Consider the following 26,301-nt stretch of genomic DNA (forward strand, 5'->3'; position numbering starts at 1 on the left):
CACTGGCAGGCGGACTCTTTACCACTGAGCCACCAGGAAAGCCCTGTGATATACAGTCTTAAAGCAATGTCTTCCAGTTTTCCTTTGGGCTGTATGACTCTGGACAAGCTAGTTAGACTTTCGAGGCCTCGGTCTCCTCATCTGCAATAACAGCACCGACCTCAGAGGAGTGTTTTGAAGATGAAGCCTCGTTAACACATGTGCAGGTGGGGAGATCTCAACAAAGCACTAGCTATTATTATAAAACTAGTTTATTTTCCCTTCTCTACTTTCAACCATAGGAAAAATACTTTGAAAACACTGCTTAAAACCTCTTTGTGGGCTACCATGTTGAGAGTTCGTGGGGCTACCACACACGTCCCATCACTTCTGTGCTACTGTTACCACCTGCCGTGTCCTGGTAAAAATGCATAAATTAAGTCCTAACCCTGAGCAGCTCAGAATGTGACTATATTTGGAGAAAGGCTATTCAAAGAGACAATTAAGATTAAATGAGGCTGCTGGGGTGGGCTCTGTTCCCATATGAATGGTGTCGTTACGGGAGAGGAGATTTGCACAGTGACGTGCACGCACCGGAAGACGGTGTGAACACTCGGGGAGAAGAGGACCATCCGTACACCAAGGAGACCAGCCTCAGAAGGAACCAACCCTGCCAACACCTTGATCACAGATTTTTAGCCTCCAGGACTGTAAGAAAATGAGTTCCTGTTGTTTAACGCAGTCTGGGGGCCGTTCTCACAGCAGCTCTAACATGCAGACGACCATCTCCCCGTTTCCGCGGGGACCCTTCCCCAAGGCCCCGACCACACTCACTGCTGCTCTTGGTGTACAAGCGGAGAAGCTCGGCCAGGCCGCTCTTCTTCACCACGGCCGTGCTGCTCAGGTTCTCCTGGTCAAGAATCCTGAGGAAGTCATCCAGCTCCGTCAGCAGCTGCTCCAGGGCTGGAGACAGAAAGCAGGAGACACTCTTAAAGCAGCTGCCTTCTCCCCAAAGGCCCCACTCAGATACACCTCTGATCCCATAGCATCCCATGATGGACCCTCTGGTCTCAAGGGGAGGCATGTGGGGTGAGGTCAGGCAGCACACAGGGGACCCAGGCAATAGGTATGATTCCCAGCGCCAGGGTGGTGGGGACAGGCCAACACGCCCTTGGCTTTGGGATGGACAACCTCAGCCAAAGCTACAGGGCCACCATCTGCTGGAGTGACAGTGGTCAAGGTGGCCTGACAAAGCCCCTCAGGCCATGAGAGTCTGGAAACAGGACTTTCTTCCTCAATTAAAGAACAGCTCAGGGTCTGGGGAACTTGAACACAGATCAAGCCCACAACCATCAAAAGAAATGCTGTGGTTGACCCAGTTGTTAAACCTTTCCCCAAGGATGGGGAAACACTGTCACTCCAGGGAGATGAAACAGTGATTATGCTGTCCCTGCAGGACTATAGACAATCCATCAAAAGCCACGCTTGGACAAACAAAACCTTTCTCCAAGATTCTTCAGTGACTGAGAATCAATGTCACGAGCCCAGCATCACTCCCAAGTTGGTTAAGGGCTGCGGTGCCTCGGGATCCACAGCCCTTATTTGTGGTGTCTAATAGGTGTCTCTCCAGTGTCACTATTACAGATTCCTTGCCTGGAGAATCCCAGGGAAGGGAGAGCCTGGTGGGCTGCCGTCTATGGGGCCACACAAGGTCGGACATGACTGAAGAGACTCAGCAGAGTAGAAATAGGCGTCTCTCAAGTGCCACTGTTACAGAAGCACTTGTTGACTTCTAGCTGGAAGCACCTTGCAGAAACTATTAGTGCAGTGGGCAACAGCGTAGGTGCAGGACCTTCACCACATCATTACTGTTATTGTTGTTATTGTTAATGACCTAAATCTCAACTAAGAACAGAATGTCAGACACTTCCCTGAAGGTCCAGTGACTGAGACTCCATGCTCCCGACACAGGGGACCCGGGATCGACCCCTGGTCAGGGAACCAGATCCCACATGCAGCAACTAGGAGTTCTCATGCTACAGTGAAGATCAAAGATCCTAAGTGCCGCAACTAAGTCCCAGTGTAGCCAAGTAAATAAATAAAAACAAATATATATAAAAAGAGAACAGGATGCAGCATTCACGGGTGGGGTCCTCATCTTGGCTCTCTCCCTGCCCAGCTGGCTCTCCTGAATGTGCTCATTAATGGCAGTCGTTTTGAGGGTCTAAACAGTGCTTTCCAAACCTGTCTACATTGGAATCACCTGGAGAGATTTTCAAACTCCTGATGCCCAAGCCACACCCAGGTGGATGATATCCAAGCCTCTGGGAGTGAGACCAAGGGGTCAGTAGTTCTCAGACTTCCTCAGGTGATTCTGATATGCAGCTATTTTATTTTTCAGCAATAAACCTGACATACTTTTAATTAAACTATCCCTTCAATTTTAAAAAATGCAAAGAAAATGAACATGTTTAAAAATGCCCTTATTTACAAGTTAGTACACTTTTTACTTTGACATTCAGGCTTTCGTAGACAGCTTTCAGCATTATTACTTTTTGAACTATTAAATTATTTTCATTCTTCCCTGTCACAGGGAGTTAACAGTGATGGACTTAAGACACATTTTTTTCCCCTTTTTTTTCCCCCCTCTTTTTCTCTAACCAGAAGCTTGGAAGACCACAAGGAAGAAAAAAAAAAAAGATCTGTTATACATGATAAAGTTGTCAAGAAATGTCTTATTCCTAGAAAAGAAACTTTTCATCTGTTGAGCTTTTGAAACTGTGAGCTTTTGAAGCTGAGAAGCATGGGTCTGAACACAAGGCCAGGGGCCACACCTGTGGGCTCTGCTTCCAAGGCAGCAACCAAGTGGCCTAGGCCTGCCCTCCACCACCTACTGTGGGAACTCCGAGCAGTCGCTCAACCTCCAGGCTTGTTCCCTCCTCTGTACCGTGGAGAAGAGCAGGTGGGCCCCACCCATCTCACAAGGTTGGTGTAAAAGACAAAACCTGTGAAGCTCTCCACAGCTTCACTTGTGAAATGCTACGCTAACCACACGAAGAGCTCTGTCATCTCCTCCCATCCTGTGGCATCATTAGTTATTTCTTCTTCTCCACCTTAGAGTGCTCATCTCTAAGCTCCGCTTTAGAGAAAAACACAAAACCTTGCCCCTAACACTCCCTACCACGGAAGGGGGTGGAAGGAAAGGAAGGTCACTGCCTCAGAGCAGCCTTGCTTGACCACCTTCTTCAAACTAGCTATTTATTATCATTTTCTAACTCAACATCTAGGCCTTCATAGCCTTAGTAGTAGGGCTACTTCTTAGTAATAAGAATATACCTCATTTTTAAGATTTGTAAATGAGTAACATCAATAACAAATGAAATAATAGTTTTTATTTACTTGCTCATTTTTAACATGCATCTTTGTCTTTCTCACCCTGGTCTAGTCTGTTAGCTCAATGAGAATCAGAACCACATCCATCCTAATCCTTGGCACTTCACACTGTTACAGGTGTTGAATGAATGTTTATGGAAAGAATGAATAAATAAATGAGTAAATTCGGCACCTACTAGCTCACAGCAACTCTAGGAGGTAAGCAACATTATGCCCATTTTGCAAATGTAGACCTCAAGGCCCAGAGAAGACCCATAATGTCCCACACGGCCGGTGGCAGAGAGCTGGGTTTGCTGTCTGTCTCCAAGACTGAGCTCCTGGCAACACCCCAACTGATAGCTCCATGTAGGGCCTTCTTCCAGAATCCTTCAAAGGCCTGGATCCCCAGAACTGGACCAGAACCCGAGACTACCTGCTAACCACCCCCCTGACCATTAATGAAGCCCTCACGCTCCCCTAGTTCTAACGGAGCACTCAATGGCCTGTTTTGGTTCAAACACCCCTTTGACTCTCAGTGGGGCAGTAGCCTCTGACTTCATTCCTGAAAAACCAAACTCCCTGGAATGAATATTGCTGTTGACTGGGAGAGAGCTGGAGGAAGCAAAAGGGGATGAGGATGTTTATTTCAGAGAAGAGAGACAAAAGTCTGGACACATGTGATCATCAGATCAAACAGCCTGCTCACTCAGATAAGTGGGTGGATGGAAGATGCCCTCATCTCTGCCAGAGACAAGATGAGTAGATGCTGAGTGATAGGCAAGGCGAGATGAGAAAGAAGCCACATTGGGTAGCTCTGCTTGGCAAAGAACCATGGACCAACAGCAGAGCCTCCTGCCCCGTCCTTCGGTATTGGGAAGAGCACCCTGAGAAGTCTCCAAGAGGCCAGTGGCTTTTGCCCAGTTTTACTTAAAACTGATCAAAATCTTTATGGAGTGAATTTTGAAAGAGCACCAGCAAAAGTTCCCTGAGCTCACTGGATTAGTAAGTCCCCTACCTACAAACGAGTTCCATTCCAAGAGCGTGTTCATAAGTCCAGTTTGTTCATTAAGTCCAACTAACACAATCAGCTCTATAGTACTGTAACAGATGTATCATACTTTTCCCACAAATAATACACAAGAAAAACAAAAATTAACACACTTTGAATCTTACATTTTGCATCTTGAAAAGTCCAGTAGTACAGCACAACCTTATGGAAGAAAGTGAAGAAGAACTAAAGAGCCTCTTGATGCAAGTGAAAGAGGAGAATGAAAAGTTGGCCTAAAGCTCAACATTCAGGAAACTAAGATCATGGCATCCCGTCCCATCACTTCATGGCAAATAGATGGGGAAACAGTGGAAACAGTGGCTGACTTTATTTTTCTGGGCTCCAAAATCACTGCAGACGGTGATTGCAGCCATGAAATTAAAAGACACTCCTTGGAAGGAAAGTTATGACCAACCTAGACAGCATATTAAAAAGCAGAGACCTTACTTTGTCAACAAAGGTCCATCTAGTCAAGGCTATGGTTTTTCCAGTGGTCATGTATGATGTAAGAGTTGGACTATAAAGAAAGCTGAGCGCCGAAGAATGGATGCTTTTCAACTGTGGTGTTGGAGAAGACTCTTGAGTGTCCCTTGGACTGCAAGGAGATCCAAACAGTCAATCCTAAAGGAGATCAGTCCTGGGTGTTCATTGGAAGGACTGATGTTGAAGCTGAAACTCCAATACTTTGGCCACCTGATGCGAAGAGCTGACACATTGGGAAAGACCCTGATGCTGGGAAAGATTGAGGGCAGGAGGAGAAGAGGACGACAGAGAATGAGATGGTTGGATGGCATCATCAACTCAATGGACATGGATTTGGGTGGACTCCAGGAGTTGGTGATGGACAGGGAGGTCGGGCGTGCTGCAGTTCATGGGGTCGCAAAGAGTCGGACATGACTGAGCGGCTGAACGGAACTGAATGGCACAACCGCTGGCATACAGGGGCTGGCAGTGAGTGAACAAGCAAGAAGAGTTACTGACTGGAGGAGGGAAAGGATGTGGGAGATGGTAGAACTGAAGGATTTTCAACAATAGGAGACGGAGGGCAAGCTGCAATTTCACTCATGCCTGATGTTGATGGCACAGGTTCTGGTTTCTCACGGGATTCAATTCTATCTACTCTCTGGGAAAAAAATGATCCAGCAACATCTGGGTAGCAGCTCCTTTTTCCTCGTCATAGAAGACATGGTAGCACTGGATTGCATTCTGGACGGCTGCTGCAACCTTCATGTACTGTCCTATGCCTCGAAAACTAACGGTGCCTCCTCAAGTGCTTCCCCTTGCCATTTACTGCATCGTGAATCTCTTTGGTTCTTCAGTTACTTCTTCCTCTTGTTTCTCTTAATCCTTTCTCTGGGCCTCTATTTCCAGTAGGTGTTCAATGCACATTCGCATCTTTGAAAGTTCACAACTTGAAGGTTCAAATGTAGGGGACTCACTGTACCAGGTGAGACCCTAGAGTGTGCCCAGCATTCAGCAAGGCCCTCAGCCTAAACTTACTGGGAAACTGGAAAGGCAATCAGGACTATGTGGTTCTGGTCTCTTGCAAGCTTGTTGGCAGAGCAAGACCAGCTCAGGTGAAGTGATCAACAGACCAAGCTACATCACCAAAAATTCAAGAATCAAGCAGGTGATATCAGTTCACATGTGATAGGAGGTCAGACAAGAGGCTGAAGGCTGGAAGGTTTCTAGGAAGAGGCCATAGTAAAGTAAGGCTTTGTGTTGTTTTTTGTTCGGTTTGGTTTGATTTTGAACAGCTATTCATGAGTTTCCTATTGGCTGCAGAAACTCACAGGCTAAAAAGCACTGAGTTTCAAGAAGGCAAACTCGGGAAAACAAAGGCTAAATGACACTGCTCCTTGAACTCAGCTGCAGTGGATAAGGAAAATTGAAAGAACCTTGAGAAACAATTAGGATCTCAAGCCACATTTTTCCCGACCTTCTGACCTCTGCCGGGCTGTTACTCCTGCTACCCCTGCTAACAAAGAAAAAAAGCCCAAGAACTGAAAGTGTCTCTTGCTTCCACATCCTCAGCTATTCCCAAAAGCTGCCTGATTCCTGGAAAACAGCCTTTGTTTATTTCTTATGTGAGCAAATACATACCAAGCTGAAGGATGAAAAGCATCGTGCCTGGCTCTGGGGAGACAAAGATGCTTGGAAATGGGGGTGCCAGTGAATACACCGGGTAAAACAGAAGTGATCCAGGGACACCTCCAAGGATCAGGGATGCACCAAGAAAAGAAACAAACTCAGGAGTTCTCAGAGGGAGGAATTTATAAGCTGGTCATTGAGGATGAATAGGAGCTCGCCAGAAAGAGGCAAAGGCATTCAAGGAAAAGGGAATGAGATGCTCAGACGACTCAGGTACCAAAAGCACATGGGCATCTGAGAAACCATGAGTAGTGCTGTGTGTCAGGGCGCCCAGAGCAGACGGGCACAGTGAGTGGGCTTCAAAGGGGAGTAGGGGGGCTCTGTGGCCAGACCTGCAGAATCAGATCAGGTGGGCAGATCATAAGGGCTTTATCTACTTTGCTAAGGAGTTTGTGCCTTTTCCGGCAGGGCCTCTGGGCAACGCAGTGGAGGAGGCCATATAATACTATTCTCCAAGCTGGCTAGAAGTAAAGTAACTCTGCCAACTGTGGGGAGGACAATGGAAGGGAACTGGGGACAGGGAGGGGAAGCAGGGAGGCCAGCGAGATGACTGCGTTAGCACAGATGACAATGATCACGGTGTGTCCTAATCACAGCAGTTGGGACAGTGCAGGGTGCTACACCCCCCACCACCTCCAATTCTCCCGAGCACTCTGCAAGTATGGAGCGGGGGAGTGCGCTCCTGAGGCTGGATTACAACCTAACTCATCACATCCACATTCAGCAGTGGCACTGGGGCTCCAGTCCAAGTACTGGCTGTCTGCAGACTGTCCCCAGGGGAAGTCAGAGAGGTTCCCTGGATCATGGCTTCTGCTTCCCACTCCTCCGTACTTTACAGGGTAGCAGGGGACAGGATGAAAGGGCTGGACTTGAGACAGGTGACGGGTAGCGGCTGTGGGTCTCGGTGATCATTCCATTAGACGTGGAGACTATGAGCGAAGGTGCCCGAGGGTGGCCGAGGGATGCGGAATGCCACCGGACGCACAGGCCTGAGGACCCTGCAGTCAACCCGGCATCTGTGGTCCCTGCCCCTGGGGAACTGATGGGCCAGGCCGATGGGAAAGATGGGGAACACTGAGAAAGCAGAAGCTTCCTTTCTTGTGAAAAGAGCTGAGCTAGGTGAAAGGTAAGCTCTGGGGTTGAAGAAAGACAGGACCAGAAGCCGCAGGAGTCACAAAGTCCAGAGGTCATCTCCCTTCCTCTTTGGATCCATGACATCCTTCAAGATCTGTCTAGGTCCCTTGTCCACAAAGCCGCCCATGACTGAGCTCCCTGGCCAGCTCTGCCTCCCCACATCCCTCACTGTCAAAGTCAAGTTGTTCACGGTCGTCTCGGTTTGTGCCAGGTCTACATTCCGGGCTAGGCCCGAGCCCAGTTCTGGTCAAGGGTCAGCCTCTGGAAGTCTGGGCCTCTGACAAGGTGCTAAACACAGAAGAGGCCAGGGATGCTTCTGAGATCATACCCTCCAAGGTCCAGCCACAGGCTCCCCCGATCCCAAAGCAAAGCGTTCTGATGAAAACTTTTACAAGCCAAACAAGCAGAAGGTGAAGCAGCAACTGTCTTTTTCTGGAAAAACGAAAATCCTCTTTGGATGGATTTCAGTAAGCCAAAGCAAAGGTATTCATGTACCTGCTTTCCTCAAAGCCAAGTGGCGTGAAGCAACCTTTGGAAAAACAGGGGAAACCAAGAGCTCAGGACCTTGAAAACAGCAACTGATAAAAGCAAGGGCCCAATCTTGCGCCAACCCCAGTGACATTTTAAAGCCCTCAGAGCTCAGAGGAATGCGGCCCTTTCATTGCGACCCTGGAACGTGCTCAGCTCCCTTCCCCCACCCCCATCCCCCCCCCCCCCCAAACTGCTCATTTTGGTCTCTTCCTGGTCCTTCAGCAGAGGGAGGGGAAAATAAGCGTGTTGTTCACTGTGGAAACTGTAGGCCCTTGTGCAGGCTTTGCATCCTGGCTCTGTTCAAGTTCAGAGCTGTCTGCTCACGGTCTGACAGCTCATCAATAAGATTCTTGTTCAGGACTCGCAAGGCCCACGCGGAGCTGGACGGGTCAACTGCGCGATTCACTGCCCTCGGCCCAGCCAGGCTCTGTCTCCAGAAGACCTCCTCCCCTGGTTCCGCTCATTCTGAGGCAGTCCCGCTTTGTGGTCACTAGGTTCCCAAACATACATGTCTTCCCAACATGCCAAAAAAGCTGCTCCTCGTGGTTCCCCTGCTGTTTTATGCACGTATTTTTATTTATTCAGCTGCATTTGCTGAAGACCCACAATTCAGGGTGATTTTTCATCCAAACATAAAACTAAGCAGAACTCTTCTTTAAGTATAAAGACATGCATTCCCCTCCGTATCCCATTAGTTCCCAACATGAGCCACTATAGACATATTATCTGCATGAACCCCACTGCTGGAGACCAACTGAAGTCATGAAGCTGGTGACAGTTTCTGTGATATGCAAGGGCCTCAGGTGGGTTGCCATGGAGACCAGAAAATGCCAGCAGATTTCTTCTGATCCTAGAGAATCCTCAAGTTCTCAAGAATGAACTTTTGGGGCTTCCCTTGTGGCTCAGTGATAAAGCATCTGCCTGCCAGTGTGGGAGACAAGGGTTCAATCCCTGGTCCGGGAAGAGCCTGCGTGTCGTGGAGCATCTACGCCCGTGTGCCACAATTACTAAGCCTGTGCTCTGAAGCCCAGGAGCTGCAACTCCTGAGCCCATGTACCTCAACCCCTGAAGCCCTCTTGCCCCAGCCCCCATGCTCTGCAACAAGAGAAGCCACTGCAATGAGAAGCCCGCACACTGCAGCAAAGAGTAGCCCCTGCTCCCCACAACGAGAGAAAAAGCCTGTGCAGCAACAAAGACCAAAACATACATACAGCCAAAAACACATACATTTATCTTTAAAAATAATTATAAAAAAGAAAGAGAATGAACTTTTGGAAAACATGCCCCTTTGCTCCACCTAAAAGGAGATTCCCTCCCCCCAGCCCTTTAAGGAGGTCAAAGCCTCCTTTTTTTTACAAGAGCCAAATGCCAAGTCAACCTTTACCAAGTACCCGATGTACTGGTGGGTATGTGCCAGGCATTGTTGACAGGAAGTGGGTTTCTTTTTTTTTATGGTGGTAATACAATATAACTTCAGGTTTATTTACTTTAGCCACTTTAAAGTTCACAATTTGGTGTCTCAATACCATGCAAATATCACCACCGCTATCTAGTTCCTGAACTTTTTCATCACAAATTCATTAGGCACTGGCTCTCCATTCTTTCCTCCCCCAGATTTATGGCAACCACAATTCTGCTTTCTGTCTCTACGGATTTGCCCATTCTGGATAATTCATGTAAATGCAATTATATAGTATGTGACTTTCTGAGCCTAACTTCTTTCATGATTCATCACGATTTTAAGATCCATCCAAGCTATAGCATGTAGAGTATTTCATTACTTCTTATGGCTCAGCAATGTTCCCTTGTATGGATATACCACCTTCTGTTTAACCCTTCATTATTAATGAGGAAGTGAGATCTTATTACACAAAAAAACTTTTTAATTGGGCTATCATTTCTGTACACAGTAACGTCCTCTGTTTTTACTGCATACTTCTATTGTTTTGACAAACACACTCAGCTGTGGCAATTCTCACCACAGTCAAGATGCAGAATATTTCCATCACCCAAAAAGTTCCTTTGTGCCCTTTTGCAGGTGACTCCTTCCTCACTCCCAGGCCCTGGCAACCTGCAGGAGGCTCTCAAGACTGCATGGGACTCCCAAGACTGGAGAATGATGATCCTTTTACTGAACAGAAGGCATCTCAGATTTGTCCACTGTTGTACATGTATGAGAACTCTGTTCCTTTTGATTGCTGTGTAGTACTCCACCCTACAGTTGCAGGAAGCCCATATGTCTCCATAAATTCAAAGGTATCTTCTTTGCTGGGTGCTTTAACACAGACACTGCTGGTCTCTGTGTCCTCACACCAGTTTTTCATGCTCTTGAAGGCACCCTTTTGCTGACTTTCAAGGGCATGACTTGAACACCAAATGGATGACCACTCAGGGCATACAAGCAAAAGGCATACAAAAGACAAAGCAGTGATTCTTACCAAAGGCCGCACACTGGAATCACCTGGGGAGTTAAAAAAAAAAATATTCCTGATGCCTGGTCCATCCCCAGAGCTTCTTCTGTAATTGCTCTGAGTGTGGTCTGGGCCTTAGGAGTTCTCAAAACTTTCCAGATGATTCTACTATGCAGCCAAGGAGATGAACCACAGAGATAAAGGTGTGATGGTTGCTTCATGAAAAGTCTTTTAAATTTAGAAAACTATGTATAAGAGTCCTTAAAAACAAATCTCCATAGTGCTGCTATATAACTCCATTCTGATTTCACAGGGAGAACTTTCTAGGTTCATGCTTATTACATAAAGTTGTTGTTCAGTCACTAAGTCATATTTGACTCTTTGCGACCCCATGGACTGCAGCACGTTAGGCTTCCTTGTTCCTCACTATCTCCCAGAGTTTGTTCAAACTCATGTCCATTGAGTCAGTGATGCCATCCAACCATCTCATCCTCTGTTGCCCCCTTCTCCTCTTGCCCTCGATCTTTCCCAGCATCAGGGTCTTTTCCAATGAGTCGGCTCTTCACATCAGGTGGCCAAAGTACTGGAGCTTCAGCTTCAGCATCAGTCCTTCCAATGAGTATTGAGGGTTGATTTCCTTTAGGATTGACTGGTTTGATCTCCTTGCAGTCCATGGGACTCTCAAGAGTCTTCTCCAGCACCACAATTAGAAAGCATCATTTCTTTGGCATTCACCCTTCTTTATAGTCCAACTCTTACATCCATACATGACTGGAAAAACCATAGCTTTGACTATGCAGACCTCTGTCGGCAAAGTGTATATAAAGTTAGATACACTTGAAAGTGTTTTTTTTTTTTTTCTTCTAACATCTTTTCCCCTCTGGACAGTGAGGAAGGGAAGTGTGGAAGACAAGAACCAAGAAGTCTTCGTGTTTACACATCACAGAACTCAGTTCTTTGTCCTGCTTGAACAAGTGGGAGTTCTTATCACTGACAATCAGCACCCAGAAGATTTGCAGGCTACCCTCCTCCGTGGGCTATCATTGATCCTGTCTGCTTGGACCTCAGGAGAGTAGCCAGAAATGTAAATAACTTTCTCCAGGATAAATACTCCAGGAGTCTTTATCTCCATCTCCAAGAAACAGCGAGGGGGAGACGGCTGTGCTCCATTTACCAGGGCTATGACTGCATTGCTCCGTGCTGAGCCTGACCTTCAAGGTCAGTCTGTCATCCTTTTTTTTTTTTTCTTTTTGCAAGATCTGCCTTTTCTCACCTATCTCGGAGTCTCATCACTTAAACACTTTCTCCAAGAAAAGGCTGCTCTCTGCACTCCCAGATCAGCTGCGTGGGCTTGAAGAGAGTGGACAGAGGCTCTGCTGCGGCTTGCACTCCTGGAAAAACAACTTGAGCTGCTCACTGGTGACCTCTCAGATGGAACAAACCTCCCCAAGAGCAGAATTCCAACCCCAGCGACGGAGCCAGCTGGAACTGGAGCCGCTTAGATATGGCCCCTCAGAAATTCACACAGTAACCGCTAAAGACATCAAACTAAGCACAGCAAGGCAGAGAGGCCAAGGACCTGCCAAGGGCCACTTTCCCTCTGCTTCAACCTGCCCAGAAGCACCACCTGGCCACCCAATCCAAAGCAGAGGGGCTATGACTTGGCGATTCTCCCATCTCTAATTTTCTATTTGTCCCATGAATGCAAATCCTTAGTCCCCAGTGAGGCTGAAAGCTCTGAGTAGGTAGGGACCACATCTTCTGGTTTGGTTTCCCCCACTATGAATGACAACCCACTCCAGTATTCTTGCCTGGGAGATCCCATGGACAGAGGAGCCTGGCGGGCTACAGTCCATGGAGTCGAACAGAGTCGGACATGATTGAGCAACTGACACACCACGCTTAAACAGTGCTTTGCTCAAAAGTCGATGCTTGGAAAACATCTGCTGAGCATAAGGCTTTCAGAGGCACAGACAGACACCCACCCCCCAGTGAAGGCTCCTCCTGAATTACCTTGCACTGAAAGTATCTGGGCTGGTTTGTCCAGTAGGACTGGGCAGAGGGCTCACCAGTTACAGACCACAATTCAGGTCCTCGCAGTTAACAGCTCTGGAAGGACCACCCAGAGGCAGCCCCTAGCAGCGGACCTATCTCACAACTGGATAACATTCTGCTGGGAGAACGTTCTCCACGGCGCAGGTGGGAAGGGCATGGAGGTGGCTGCTCCCCCAGAGACCAGGAACCTAGGGCTGAAGGAGCTCGACCCCCAGGTCACTCCAGCAGTTCAGGGGTACAGGAGGGCAGGGGCGGGGCAAGCCAGGTTCTAGCAGCCATCAGGGTCCAGGCCAGACAAAGAGGCTTTGGGGCCCAGGGGGCCTTTGTTCCCCTGGCTCAGTTAGGACATTCCTTAAATGCAATCTGCCAGAAGAGTGGCTTCATTCAGACTCAGTTATGCGGGTGGGAGGCGCAGAGGTTCAGCTGGGTGGCTCCCTGCATGGCAAGACCCACAACAACTGGTACAAACCATTTCAGTCTCTGAACAAGGGGTCACTCAAGTTCACTTTGGAAGTATGGGAACTACAGTGTCTAACAGAGAAGAAAAAAAAAAAAAAAGGCTGGGAAATAACAGTGGTTATCGCTCGGTGGAGGGGTTCTGGGAAATTTTTCATTCCTTCTTTATATCCTTCCCTGTTCATCAACATAAAAGAGCAGTGAGTTATTACACGGAGAGAAGATGCTGCCCAGGGGCTGCTCTGCTTTCGGTTTTGGCTGCAAATTAAGGTTTGGACTTATTCACTGTTGGACAAAAAGAACAGAAACTACAAATGTATGGAAAGAAAAAATAATCACCGTCCTGTTCAGATTTCCTGTTTCTTTCCAGCTTTTGGCAACAGGAATGACACGTATCGGGCTGATACACTAGTGGGGCCTCTTGATCCTGTTCAGGCCTCCACCAGCAAGGTCAAAATCAGCCACAGCAGTCCCATACCACCACCACCTTGACCTTGGGATCAGTCAGCAGTAGGCTGCCCCAGCCTGATCCAGTGCCCCCTGCCCTACATAGTCAAGAGCCCTTCCTTGGGGCTCCAAGGAACTGAGCTAGAGGACAAAGGTCTCCCAGCCCCCCAGCCTCTCTACCTGGCCTGGACCCTGGTGGCTACTGGACCTAAAAATCCTCACATTCCCTGTGAACTGCTGGAATGTCCTGGGAAGCTGGGGCAGAGGTCGGGGGGCGGTGCTCATGTACCTTTTGGAAATGACCCTGATGCTCGGAGAAATTGAAGGCAAGAGGAGAAGGGGATGACAGAGGATGAGATGGTTAGATAGCACCACCGGCTCAATGGACATGAATTTGAGAAAACTCCAGGAGATGGTTGGAGAAGGAAATGGCAACCCACTCCAGTATTTTTTTTATTTATTTTTTAATTGAAGGATAATTACAGAGTTTTGTTGTTTTCTGTCAAACCTCAACAATGAATCAGTCATAGGTATACATATATCCCCTCTCTTTTGAACCTCCCTCTCATCTCCCTGCCCATCCCACCCCTCTCGGTTGACACAGAGCCCCTGTTTGAGTTTCCTGAGCCATACAGCAAATTCCTGCTGGCTATCTATTTTACACATGGTAATGTAAGTTTCCACGTTACTCTCTCTCTCACCCTCTCCTCCCCTCTTCCCATGTCCATAAGTCTATTCTGTTTCTCCATTGCTGCCCTGCAAATAAATTCTTCAGTACCATTTTTCTAGATTCCATATATATGTGTTAGTATGTGATATTTATTTTTCTCTGACTTACTTCACTCTGTATAATAGGCTCTAGGTTCATCCACTGCATTAGAACTGACTCAAGTGTGTTCCTTTTTGTGGCTGAGTAATATTCCATTGTGTATATGTACCACAACTTCTTCATCCATTCATCTGTCAATGGACATCTAGGTTGCTTCCATGTTCTAGCTATTGTAAATACTGCTGCAATCAACAGTGGGATACATGTGTCTTTTTCAATTTTGGTTTCCTCAGGGTATATGCCTAGGAGTGGGATTGCTGGGTCATGTGGTGGTTTTATTCCTAGTGTTTTAAGGAATCTCCATACCGTCTTCCATAGTGACTGTATCAATTTACATTCCTACCAACTGTGCAAAAGTGTTCCCTTTTCTCCACACCCTCTCCAGCATTTATTGTTTGTAGACTTTTTTTTGATAGCCATTCTGACCAGTGTGAAGTGATATCTCATTGTAGTTTTGATTGGCATTTCTCTAATACCACTCCAGTATTCTTGCCTGGAGAATTCCATGGACAAAGGAGCCTGGCAGGCTACAGTCCATAGGGTTGCAAAAAGTCAGACATGACTGAACAGCTACCAGTCACTCATTCGCCAGGAGGTAGTGGAGGACAGAGGAGCCTCCACTATTTGCTTCATGGGACTGCAGAAAGTTGGACATGACTGAAAGACTGAACAACATATACCTTTCACCCTCAGTTCTTGGTCCAGAGAAAGCAGTGTCCTCCATGCCCTTCCCACCTGTACCAGGTTCCAAATTTACACTGCTTAATCCTAATTCCAAATCATGGCTCAGCCTTGGGTTGGTTTCACCACATACAGGCTGTGTGGCATTTGGAGAGCTTAACTGAGCTCTCTGTGCTTCAGTTTCTCATTTGTAAAATGGGATTAGTAACAGTATCTACATTTCATAGGATTGGTAGAAAGATCACAAAATAACCCCATTAAGTACACATACTAAGGTAAATGTTAGTTGCTGTATGTATATATATGTAAAGTAGCTCAGTCGTGTCCAACTCTTTGCAACCCCATGGACTGTAGCGCGCCAGGCTCCTCTGTCCACGGAATTCTTCAGGCAAGAATACTGGAGTGGGTTGCCACGTCCTCCTCCAGGGGATCTTCCCAACCCAGGGGTTGAACCCTGGTCTCCTACAATGCTGGCAGATTCCTTACCGTCTGAGCCACTGTTAAGTAAATCCTAAATCCCTCCTATAAAATGGATATGGAAGACCCTCCATAAACACTCACTCACTCACATACACACATAAACACACTGTAAGTTTAGTAGAACAGTTTCAAAAAAGTGATCAGAAATATCCTTGTTTGTTTTTGCAGGACTACTAAGCTATGTCCTGGCAGAAAGGCAGCAGGGGTAACTGAGGTGGAATTTGGGTTGAACCTCTCTGGAGAACCATATTTCTCGAAACACATAATGCTGAAAATAAATAAGTGAGGGTTTTCCAAGCTTTCCATAGCTCCCCAGTCCAGCTTAAACTGACACCAGAATCCTATGTGCAGAAGAAGAGTGAGTGGTAGGCTGTGAATGGAGAGGTGGCTACCAGGTCCTGGGCTTGTTTTCCACCCTGTCTAACCCCAGCCTGGGCAACACCACGTTGAGAGCAACCCAGGTAACATTCCTATGGGAAGAGAGCATAACACCCCTGAAGACACTGCTCAGTAGGGACAACCCAAGAGTGTGTACAGTGGATCTTACCTACAGTTTTCCTCCCTTCCCAGCATCCACTTGCCCTTCTCATTTGTACCCAAGTTCTCTTTGGGAAACCCTTTTACCCAATTGTATTTGTGTATTATGTAGAAGTAGAAGCCCCACCCCTGACTCCATGGCAGCCACACGACCTTGGAGTTAGCCAATCAGAGTGTTTCCTTCCCTTAGCCACAGTGATTGGCTTAGATGGCTTCCTGATGAGAGCCAAACCAATGGGCATCAGCCCTAGGACTCTTCCTGGAACTATTTCTTGATCTCTGAGCTGCCAGGATGTCAGTCTGGGGCCATCTTGGCCATTTCCAGGAAGAGCCTCCCAAGGAAGGAAAACAGAGCCTAGATATTCTGACCATTCAGCCCCGACTCTAACTAGCCTTCTCCTCTACCACTCAGTTATGGACAACCAGGACATCCCATTTTTTGATTAAGCCAGATTGAGCTGGGTTCTCCCTCTTGCAAAGGGAGAGTCAACTACCACAGCATATTTTTTTTTTGAGCCTGGAATCTGGGCCGGCAGTCTGCATATATAGTTTCAGTTCATCCTGCTGGGTAGGCATTATCATCCCCATTTCACAGAGGGGAGACCTGAGGCCAAAGGAGGGTCACACTGTAAATGTTAGGGCTCAGAATCAACAGATCCTTCTGACCTCATACCTAGAGTTTATTCCATTATCCAAGTCTACTTTACATTGGTAAAGATTTGCTTATTACTCCAGAGAGTAGAAATAAAAAACATTCTAATGAAAGCAAAGTGTGGGGAAAATATCCAGTAAGAAAAGTACCTTGAACAGCGTGGGATAAAACGTCACCAAGGCTTGGGCTGAGGGCAGAGACCCATGGACAGAGAGCAGTGAACACAAACTTCTGCCCACCTCAGGAATAAGATGGGAAGGAAAACTGAAAGGGAAATTCCAAAGGCCCAGCGGGTAAAGGAGAGCAGGGCATGGCATCCAGGGGTGGGGAAGGACCTGAAAAAAAGACTTTCACTTATTCCAGGCAACACTGATGGATTTCAAGACAGCCAAGCCCTCCAGGGCAGTCTGATAGGGGAAACAATGGTGGCAGCTGCAACTCTTGGCTCAGGGAGCAGAAGAGCTGGGAAAGAGCTTGCCATCCCCAAACCGACTCCCCAGTGCCAGGGTCAGACCAGAAGGATGGAACAGAAATGGGGAGGGTGTGGTTGTTCAGTTGTGGGAGAGCACAAGAAACAGGTCCGCCTAAAATGGTCCTTACTACTACGAGGCGTGGGGAAGCAAAAGTCTTCACACAGAGGATCGATTTTAATAAAGCTGGCAGGTCTGAATGGCTTTCCAGCTAGACTAGTCCTGCTTCTGCTGGTTAGAACATCTCCAATGGACGAGAACTGATAATCAGGCAGAGACCATATCTAATCCCATATGCGAACCCCATCAACAAGGAATCAGTTCCCAGCCTTGTAAAAGTTAGCAGTCAATAATGAATGGAAGCTAATGGAGAACAGTATGGAGATTCCTTAAAAAACTATAAATAGAGGTACCATATGACCTGGCAATACTATTCCTGGGCATATATCCAGAGAAAAACATGGTTCAAAAGAATACATGGACTTCAACATTCATTGCAGCACTGTGTACAATAGCCAAGACAAGGAAGCAACCTAAATGTCCATTGACAGAGGAATGGATAAAGAAGATATGATACATATATACAAGGAATATTACTCAGCCATAAAAAAGAATGCAATAATGCCATTGTGGCATCATGGATGGACACAGAAATTACCACACTGAGTCAATCAAGTCAGAGAAGGAGAAGTATCAAATGATATTGCTTACATGGGGAATCGAAAGCAAAATGATACAAATGAACTTATTTACAGAATGGAAACAGACTAAACAGACTCACAGACTTAGAGAACAAACTTATGGTTGCCAGGGGGAAGGATGGGAGTAAGGGATAATTAGAGTTTGGGATAAACATGTACACACTGCTAGATATAAAATGAAAAACCAACGAAGCCCTACTATATAGTACAGAGAACTCTGCTCAATGTTATGTAGCAGCCTGGATGAGAGGGGAATTTGGGGAAGAATGCCTACATGTGTATGTACAGCTAAGAGCTTTGATCGTCCACCTAAAACTACCACAACATTGTTAAATGGCTATACTCTGATATAACAAGTTTAAAACTAATAATGAATGAAAGTTAATTATTTTGCTCAATTTACTATTCTTTCCCCCTTCTTTCAGTAGTGGGAGGACCTATTCCATATGGTTCAGATTTGGCTGACCACACCAGAGCCATAGGAGGTGCGGATGTAGCTGAGGACTGGCCATTCTTTACACCCCAGTGATAGGTTCAAGCAAGGATAGAATTTTCCCTAGGATTTGCTCAACTGGCTGTGAGAGAAAGAGGTCTTTCCTGTCTTCAGAAAATAAACCATGAGAATATGTACTTAAAGTTGCCGTCAACCCCGTCACCTCCCACCCTTTCCAGTCTGAGGATGAAGCCAGTGCTCGAAGGGGAAAAAAGCTGGTACCTGGAGAAAAAGAGCCCTATCCACATTGCTGGAGTCCCTAGGTCCAGCCATGCCTAAAGATACCTCTGAACTTGCCAACTACACAAACCTTTCTCACATAAACGGGATTAGTCACCAATGATCAAAAAATCCTTATTCATGTGTTAAGTAAAGTTTGAACAAATGGGGCTTCATGTAAACCACCTCTTTTATGAGGCGTACCTCGATTTCCCAAAGCCATAAAATGGCCCAGTAGTAATCTTAATTTCCTGCCCCCTTTGACAGGCCCAAGCACAAAGCTAGGTCATTTTCTTGGATGACCAATATGGTACCCAAACCACCAGGAAAACAGCTGACAATGGCCCGCAGACACTGAAGCTGTGATGGTTCATTTAAACCACAAGCAGTAGCAGTCTAGGGACAGATGGACAGGGTTGAGGGGGGTCGCCTCTCTGCCAGGAGCCCATCTCTTCTCTTTCCTAATGACCATGTCCTTGTGCTGCTCTTCACAGTCCCCAATACAGGGCCTTCAGCAGTGCTCTTCAAACTGGACACGGCCCTTTAGTGGGCTGTGCTGTCAACTCAGCAAGTAACCAGCAGCTTGAAAAATAAAATGTAGTAGGAGATATCAGAATGCATAGCAACTAGAAAAGGAGTGTAATCTTCCATAAAACCTTTGTTTTTAGATGTATGTCCTGGCATACAATGTAAAATACATTTCTTATGATGGTTAAAATCAAAAGATTTGAAAAATTCGACTACTAGCCCATGATCTCTTATCTGAAACCCAAAAAACCAGCAGTGTTTGGAAAGTCAGTACATTTCAAATTCTAGAAAAGGATCATGGTATACAACCTACCAGCAAGGTCTGGGGAGACAAGAATAAAACGCATTAGTATTTCTACAGCAATATACACAAACACTCACGCTAAGCTGGCTGAGTGGTAAAGAATCCACCTGCCAAGCAGGAGACACGGGTTTGACCCCTGGGTCGGGAGGATCCCCTGGAGAAGGGAATGACAACCCACTCCAGTATTTTTGCCTGGGAAATCCCATGGACAGAGGAGCCTGGTAGGCTACAGTCCATGGGGTCACAAAGAGTCAGACACAACTGAAGTGACTAAACAATATCTTAATCCTTACTACTTCCTAACACATGCATCCAGTAGGTTAAGTGGGCTAGATAGACCAGATATCCCCTGACATCACATCACATGCCTCCAAATTAACCAATGCCAACCTTACACACACACACACACAAAAAAAAACTTCTGGCTTTCTCAGTTTGGGGATTTGGGAATTGAGGAGATAACACTGTGGACCTATCTAGGGATTCGCAGGTCCTTTGCCCTTCTTCTGCCTCAAAACTGACTTCTAATTTTCCAATTTTTTAAAAAGACCTCATGGGTAATGCAAACCCACACTAGGCTTTTAATGAATTAATGCAAAACTTGCAAGGTCTAAGAAATTCATGGGGCTATGGACAGGTGGGCCTTTTAATGATCCTCCTCAAGTTCACTTTGCCTCTGAGTGGGGCTCACTCATGACTCATGGTCTCAAATGGTACTGTTCAGTTCTCAGGCCACTAGCCACATGTGGCTACTGAGCACGTGAAATGTGGTTTGTCTGCACTGAGATGTGCTGTAAATATAAAGATAAAACTTCAAAGGCTTAGCGCCTCTCCCACAAAAGAGAATGTAAACTGCATCAACAGTTGTTTTTTTTTTTCACTCTATTGACTTCATATAGAACTGATGGTTGTATTTTGGCTGTATGAGTTAAATAAGACACATTCTTAAAATTAATTTCACCTGTTTTTAAAATTTAAACATTTTAAGCGTGCTTTAAAATTATATATGTGTTTTGCTCTATATTTCTATTGGACAGCACTGGTCTAAAATATCTATTGTAAACTCAAAGCATTTTATTTTTTTAATTTATTTTTTAGAAGATTTTAAAAATATTTATCATTATTTATTTATTTGGTTGGGCCAGGTCTTAGCATGCAAACTCTTAGTTGCAGCATGTGAAATCTGGTTCTCCAGCTAAAGATTGAACCTGGACCCTTGACACTAGGAGCATGGAGTCTTAACCACTGGACCACCAGGGAAGCTCCTTAGAGCATTATAAATGTAAGGAAAAAAGCTGTCCTTTCTAATGGCAAGGAACAAAGGTTCAGAGAGAAAGGGACTGTGCTAAGGTCATATGGTTAGTTTGTAGAAAGCTGTATTTCCTGTATCTGCCCAAAGCTTTCTAAACCTAAGTTCAAGTAGTTTCATATCCTAGAAAAGCACAAGGGTCATTCTTAAATGAGAGTCCCATGGGAGCAGCACAGATGCCTCAGATGAGGGACCAGATTCTAAGAGTGTTGCTCATGTTTCCCAGAAGTGAGAAGGGGCAGGGAGGGGAAGTTCTCTCCTCAGGAAAATGGCTGTGACCCGGATGAAAAAGATTTGGTTCCTTGGTCCAGGCTGGTTTTTGTTTACATGAACAAGAGTCAGTCATTCATCACAGAAATGTTCTGAATTAAACCCTTGAAGACCCTCTGTATAAACAACATAAAGGTATCACAGAGTTTTGAGTTGGATCATTGTTTTTTGTTTTGACAAAATTTGTCATAGCAAACTGCTGCTGTGCCATTTCTGACTCTTCCAGACCATTTCAGTTTGGGAGAACGCTTTTTAAAGTTTACATTTGGCTCTTTTCTTCCAATCTCCCTTTGCCTCCCTGGCCCATCTCACAGGGATTCCTCGTCCCTTATCTCCCTGTGGCCATGTCTCCAACACTGTGGGCACCAGCCTTGGGCACTCTGGAACCGTCTTTAGCCACATCTTTTCTCTGCCAGGGCCGAGCTCTCAAATGCAACATCCATGCACACCACACTCTCTCGGAACTACTATCCCCTTGACCTTCAAAGCAGGCTTTAAGAGCCCTCCCCACAAAGCATGGTCAGCATTTCGGCCCCCAGTGTACCCTGGACCTGTCCTTCATGCCAACTGTCTAGCAAGTGTTTCCTGAATGCCGGCTGTACATCAGTGGTCCCTTTAACAATGTCAGCTCCTACCCTCGGCCAGGACCATGCAAAACTATGATAGGGGAGAAAAACAGGCAAATGTCTATTTCAGTTGACATATATTCCTTGAAATCATAAAATAAGAATGCACATGGCAACTCAGTTTGCAGGTAATGTAGTTGTGCTTCCTTTATTGTCTTCCCTCAACCATGGTGCTACTTAATTGAGGCTGCTTCTTGTAACCAGTGACATCTCAGACAATCATCTCTCAGTCAGCACCTCCCCTTCGACCACAGTGACTTTCCATTCACTCAGAGTAGGGGTTATTTGTATCATGTTAAGTTTCTTTGGACCAGTTCCTTTCTAAGTGTTTTCAAGCCTCCTAAATGCTAAAATTGTGTCTGTTTAAAATCTCAAACCAGATCTCTATAGTGCAAGCTTCAGAGTTTACCAGCATGCCCTGCTGCAGCTGGTAAGTCTCTGGTTAGGGACCTGTTAGGCACCAGTTAGGCTCACACTCCCATGAGCAGGAGTTAACAAATTGGATGACTACAGTAGGTGAAGAATCCCCCTCTTCCAGCCCGTGGCTCTGAAAGCCCCTGTCCTTCCCATTCAGAACTGGTTGTTGGGACCCATCCAGCATCTCCAGAACAATCCTAGCTCTGAATCCCAAACTTGGTTCAGGAGTTGCTTACTCAGAAGTAAGGCTTAATTTTTAAAACCTGGGAATAAAGATGCCTTCTTTTGCCTTACCACTGTTCTGAGTGTAATTTGGTGGAAAGTCAAACAAAAATACAATGAACTCTGGATTCAGCAACCAGGATTAAGAGATTCTATGATGGACAGTTTTCTACTGAAACTTCAACAAGGAAGACAGAATTACAGTTAAATAAGTAACACAAAAGGCCAGTCATAATAAGCCAGTAAAAGAGAAAGAATATAAACCAAAAGAGGAAAACTGCTTTTATTATGAATAAAGTCAGCCACATGACTGACAAGTTTCACCACACTGAGCTCTTATAATAAACCTATACAGGAGACACAACTATCCCAGAGATGAAGACACAGACTCAGAGAGATTATGTAACCTGCCCAGAATCACACACACACACACACAGCTAGTAAATTCAGATCTGAATGCAAATCACTCTCACCTCTCCCACCATAACCCTGGCTGGCCTCCCCTGCAATTTCTTCTCTCATATCCAGACAGTCCAACTTACAAAGAAGAAGAAGAAATTCACAATCATTTGAAACTAGCACTTTGGGACTTTCCTGGTGGTCCAGATGGCTAAGACTCTGCACTCCCAGTACAGGGGCCCTGGGTTTGAAATCCCACATGCCACAACTAAGACCTGGCACAGCCAAATAAACAAATAAAATATTCACAAAGTAAACAGTACCTAGCAGAGCTGGCATACCTAAGAGAACATTACTGCCTAGATTCACATATACATACAGAAGATCTCTGCTAGTCCACTTCAACCCTCCTTATTCATCCAAGCTGCCAATGACCACATCATATCCCATGAGAACAGTAACACAGTAAAAAAGAATAGTAAAACACTCAGGAAATATATTTAACTAGGCGCTGAGACCACTATTACTAAAGCTTCTGATGTATGATATTGACTTATTCAAATACCTGACAAGTTTACCAGTAGATCTTGCATGGTGATTATTTTGCTAATGCAATATCTGTTAGTGGCCAGATTACACATAGTATTGACTTTATTACTGGGTTTTAAATGACTCCTGGTTTTAAGAAGACTAAATACCTTATAACCAAGTTAGCTAACAACTACAACAAGAAATCTACCACTCAAATGTATTTTGTGAGCCATGTGTATAAACATGCCTTTCACTAGTTAACACAGCAACTGGGAAATGAAAAGTGGTGGGAAGGAGGCCTAATGAACATCCATGGACCAATCCTACTGAAGGTATTCATCCAAGTCCTCTGGAAGCTAATTGACTTTCCTTGCCCCCTGCATAGCAAGTCTACTCAGTCAGAGTGGGTTCATGGGGAGAGTTATATCTGTTAATAAAAAGGGAAAGAGTTTGGCGAGCAAATACAGTTTTAATCAAAGCCTTCCTCTGCCTATTAGAAACAGGTTTCAAGCAAGAGACCTGTAGATGTGGTCAAAGAAACCCAGACACCCCCCCCTGCACTGTAATAACACATCTCACCCATCTTTTCTTTCACTCATTTAAAACAGAGAAACAGACACAGTCAGGACAAGAAGCAAAGGAAGGCAACGGACATTTACAAGACTAAGAAAACATCCTATCTTATGAGCCACTGTTTTGATTTCTGCCTAGGCTCCTACAGTCTTTTGTTTACATTGAACATACCTTTGCCAAGGACATTACAAGGGGTCATATCTATGACACTGCCACCTTACTAGAGCTAAGAATGAACATATGCCATAGAAATTAAGTGTAAGGTTAATTTTAGAAGTCAACTTGACTGAGCCACAAGCCTCTATAATCACAGGAACCAATTCCTTATAATAAATCTCTTCCAATAGATGAATGTATAGATGGAGGGAGAGAGGGAGAGAGATCTTCTTGGTTCTGTTCCTCTGCAGAACCCTAATACAAAGAGCCTTTGCAAACTAAGGAGATGTCCCATTCAAGTTGAAAGACATTTTGAAAAGAGAAAGGAAAATTTCACACGGTTGAGAATTAAAACACTCACCGCCATAGTCCAGAAACCTCAAACCTCCTAGGCACTTTCCCAACCCAAATTTATTCCAACAAGCATGGTTCAAAATGCACAGATCTGGACAGTCTCTTGGGTACTGAGGCTCAGAAGTTCTTAGAACTTTTGAGCATGCATTTTCTTTTCCAAGCAAAATTTCACAGCAGTACAGCAATTCTCTCCATTTGCATATATTCTATTCCTGTGAAATCATGGGACCAAGAGTCAGGAAATGAACCCTGGCAGAAAATGGTGGACAAGCTTCTGCCTGGGAAGGTTTGGGGCTCTGAGATGTCTCAACTGATCCCAGTTGAGAAATAACAGTGAGACAATCAAGATTATTCCCAAACTCCTGGCATCCAACTTTTAATACAAACTTAATTTTTTTTTGCCCCTAAGAAAAGCACTCCCATCTGTCAGGTGACATCTGAGAAGAGAGGCTCTGCTGCAAAGACTGTGCAAAGTGAAGGAACACCTCAACTTTACTTGGGCAACTAAGAGGTCATACATCATAGCGGGATGTTGTCTCAAGGTGACCTTGTCCTTAATCTTCTCATAGCTGCATTTCTTCAGGCATTCATCTATTCACCAAATATTTATGGAGCACCTAATACATGTTAAGAGCTTTGCTGGGGCTCAGCAGTAAAGAATCTGCCTGCAATGCAGGAGACAATGTTAGAGACATGGGTTCGATCCCTGGGTCAGGAAGATCCCCTGGAGGAGGGCATGGCAACCCACTCCAGTATTCTTGCCTGGAGAATCCCATGAACAGAGGAGCCTGGTGGGCTACAGTCCACAGGGTCACAAAGAGTCAGACATGACTGAAGCAACTTAGCACACACACAAATATGTATTAGACCTTTAGATTCAACCACTAAATAAACTGTGTATGGCCCTCTTGGAGTACCCATCAATACCCTTTGGTATAAATTCTTTTGCTCTAGTTACGTTAGCTTTCAGCAACTTTTAGATGAACATCATTACAAAATTCCTGCTATTCTTTTTTCCCCTACCCCTGTATTATCCCTCTCTCTCCCAGTCCCCACTGGTAACCACTAGTTTATTCTCTATATCTGCTAAAATTTTTTGTTTTATTCACTATTTGTTGTCTTTTTTAGATTTCACATGAGTGATACCATACAGTATGCCCTTTATCTGACTTATTTCACTTAGCACAATGTCCTCCAAATCCATCCACGTTGCTGCAAGTGGCAAAATTTCATTCTTTTTTTTATGACTAATATTCCAGGGTAAAAAATTCCTGATATTCTTATGCCCCAATATTCTTCTGTGGTTCTCCGTGCATGAATGAGTGGCAGAAAACCCATGTTTTTTCTATGGCCATTCTACTACGGTAGTTGTTCATTTCTCTCCCTCTTATGATGAAGGATGACTCCAGTTTAGTGGAAAGAGCTAGGCTAGAATTCAGTGGCTGCACGAACAAGCTGTTTGAACTTCAACAAGTTTGACAACTTTTCCAAACTTCAGTTTTCCCACCTACAAAAGTGGGAAGAAAGTGTACCTATTTCACAGAGTTAGTGTGGGGATTCAGTGAAGTAACATGTGAAAACCACCAGACACAAAACATTACTCAATAAAGGTTATTATTACCCCCTGCAGTGGGTTGAATAGAAGCCCCCAGAAAGATACATCCAAGTCCTAACTCCTGGTATGCATGAATGTGACTTTATTTGGAACTGGGTCTTTACTAATGTAATTAAATTACAGATCTCAAAATAAGATTATCCCGGATTTCAGATGGGCTCTAAATCCAATGACTGATATCACTGAAGAAAAGAGAGGGAGCTCTCGGACTTCCCTGCTGGTCCAGTGGTTAAGACTTTGCCTTCCAAGGCAGGGGCTGCGAGTTCAATCCCTAGTCAGGGAGCTAAGAGCCCTCTCAGCCAAAAAACCAAGACATAAAACAGAAACAATATTGTAACAAATTCAATAAAG

General features: G+C 45.4%; 1 protein-coding gene across 4 annotated transcripts in view; it reads right to left on the reverse strand.

Annotated features, from left to right (window-relative positions):
• AFAP1L2 (actin filament associated protein 1 like 2) overlaps positions 1–26,301 on the reverse strand; it is a 131,065-nt gene that overhangs the window by 41,289 nt on the left and 63,475 nt on the right. For all 4 annotated transcript variants that reach the window (XM_043925419.1, XM_043925417.1, XM_043925421.1 and 1 more), the window contains one exon: positions 814–942. Coding sequence is in view for 3 of the 4 variants with exons in the window: in XM_043925417.1 (XP_043781352.1) it covers positions 814–942 (129 nt within the window). In the remaining variant the exon portion in view is untranslated. The remainder of the gene's footprint in view (positions 1–813; positions 943–26,301) is intronic.

This window comes from Cervus elaphus, chromosome 15 (genome assembly GCF_910594005.1).
Source record: "Cervus elaphus chromosome 15, mCerEla1.1, whole genome shotgun sequence".
Taxonomy (NCBI): Eukaryota; Metazoa; Chordata; class Mammalia; order Artiodactyla; family Cervidae; genus Cervus; species Cervus elaphus.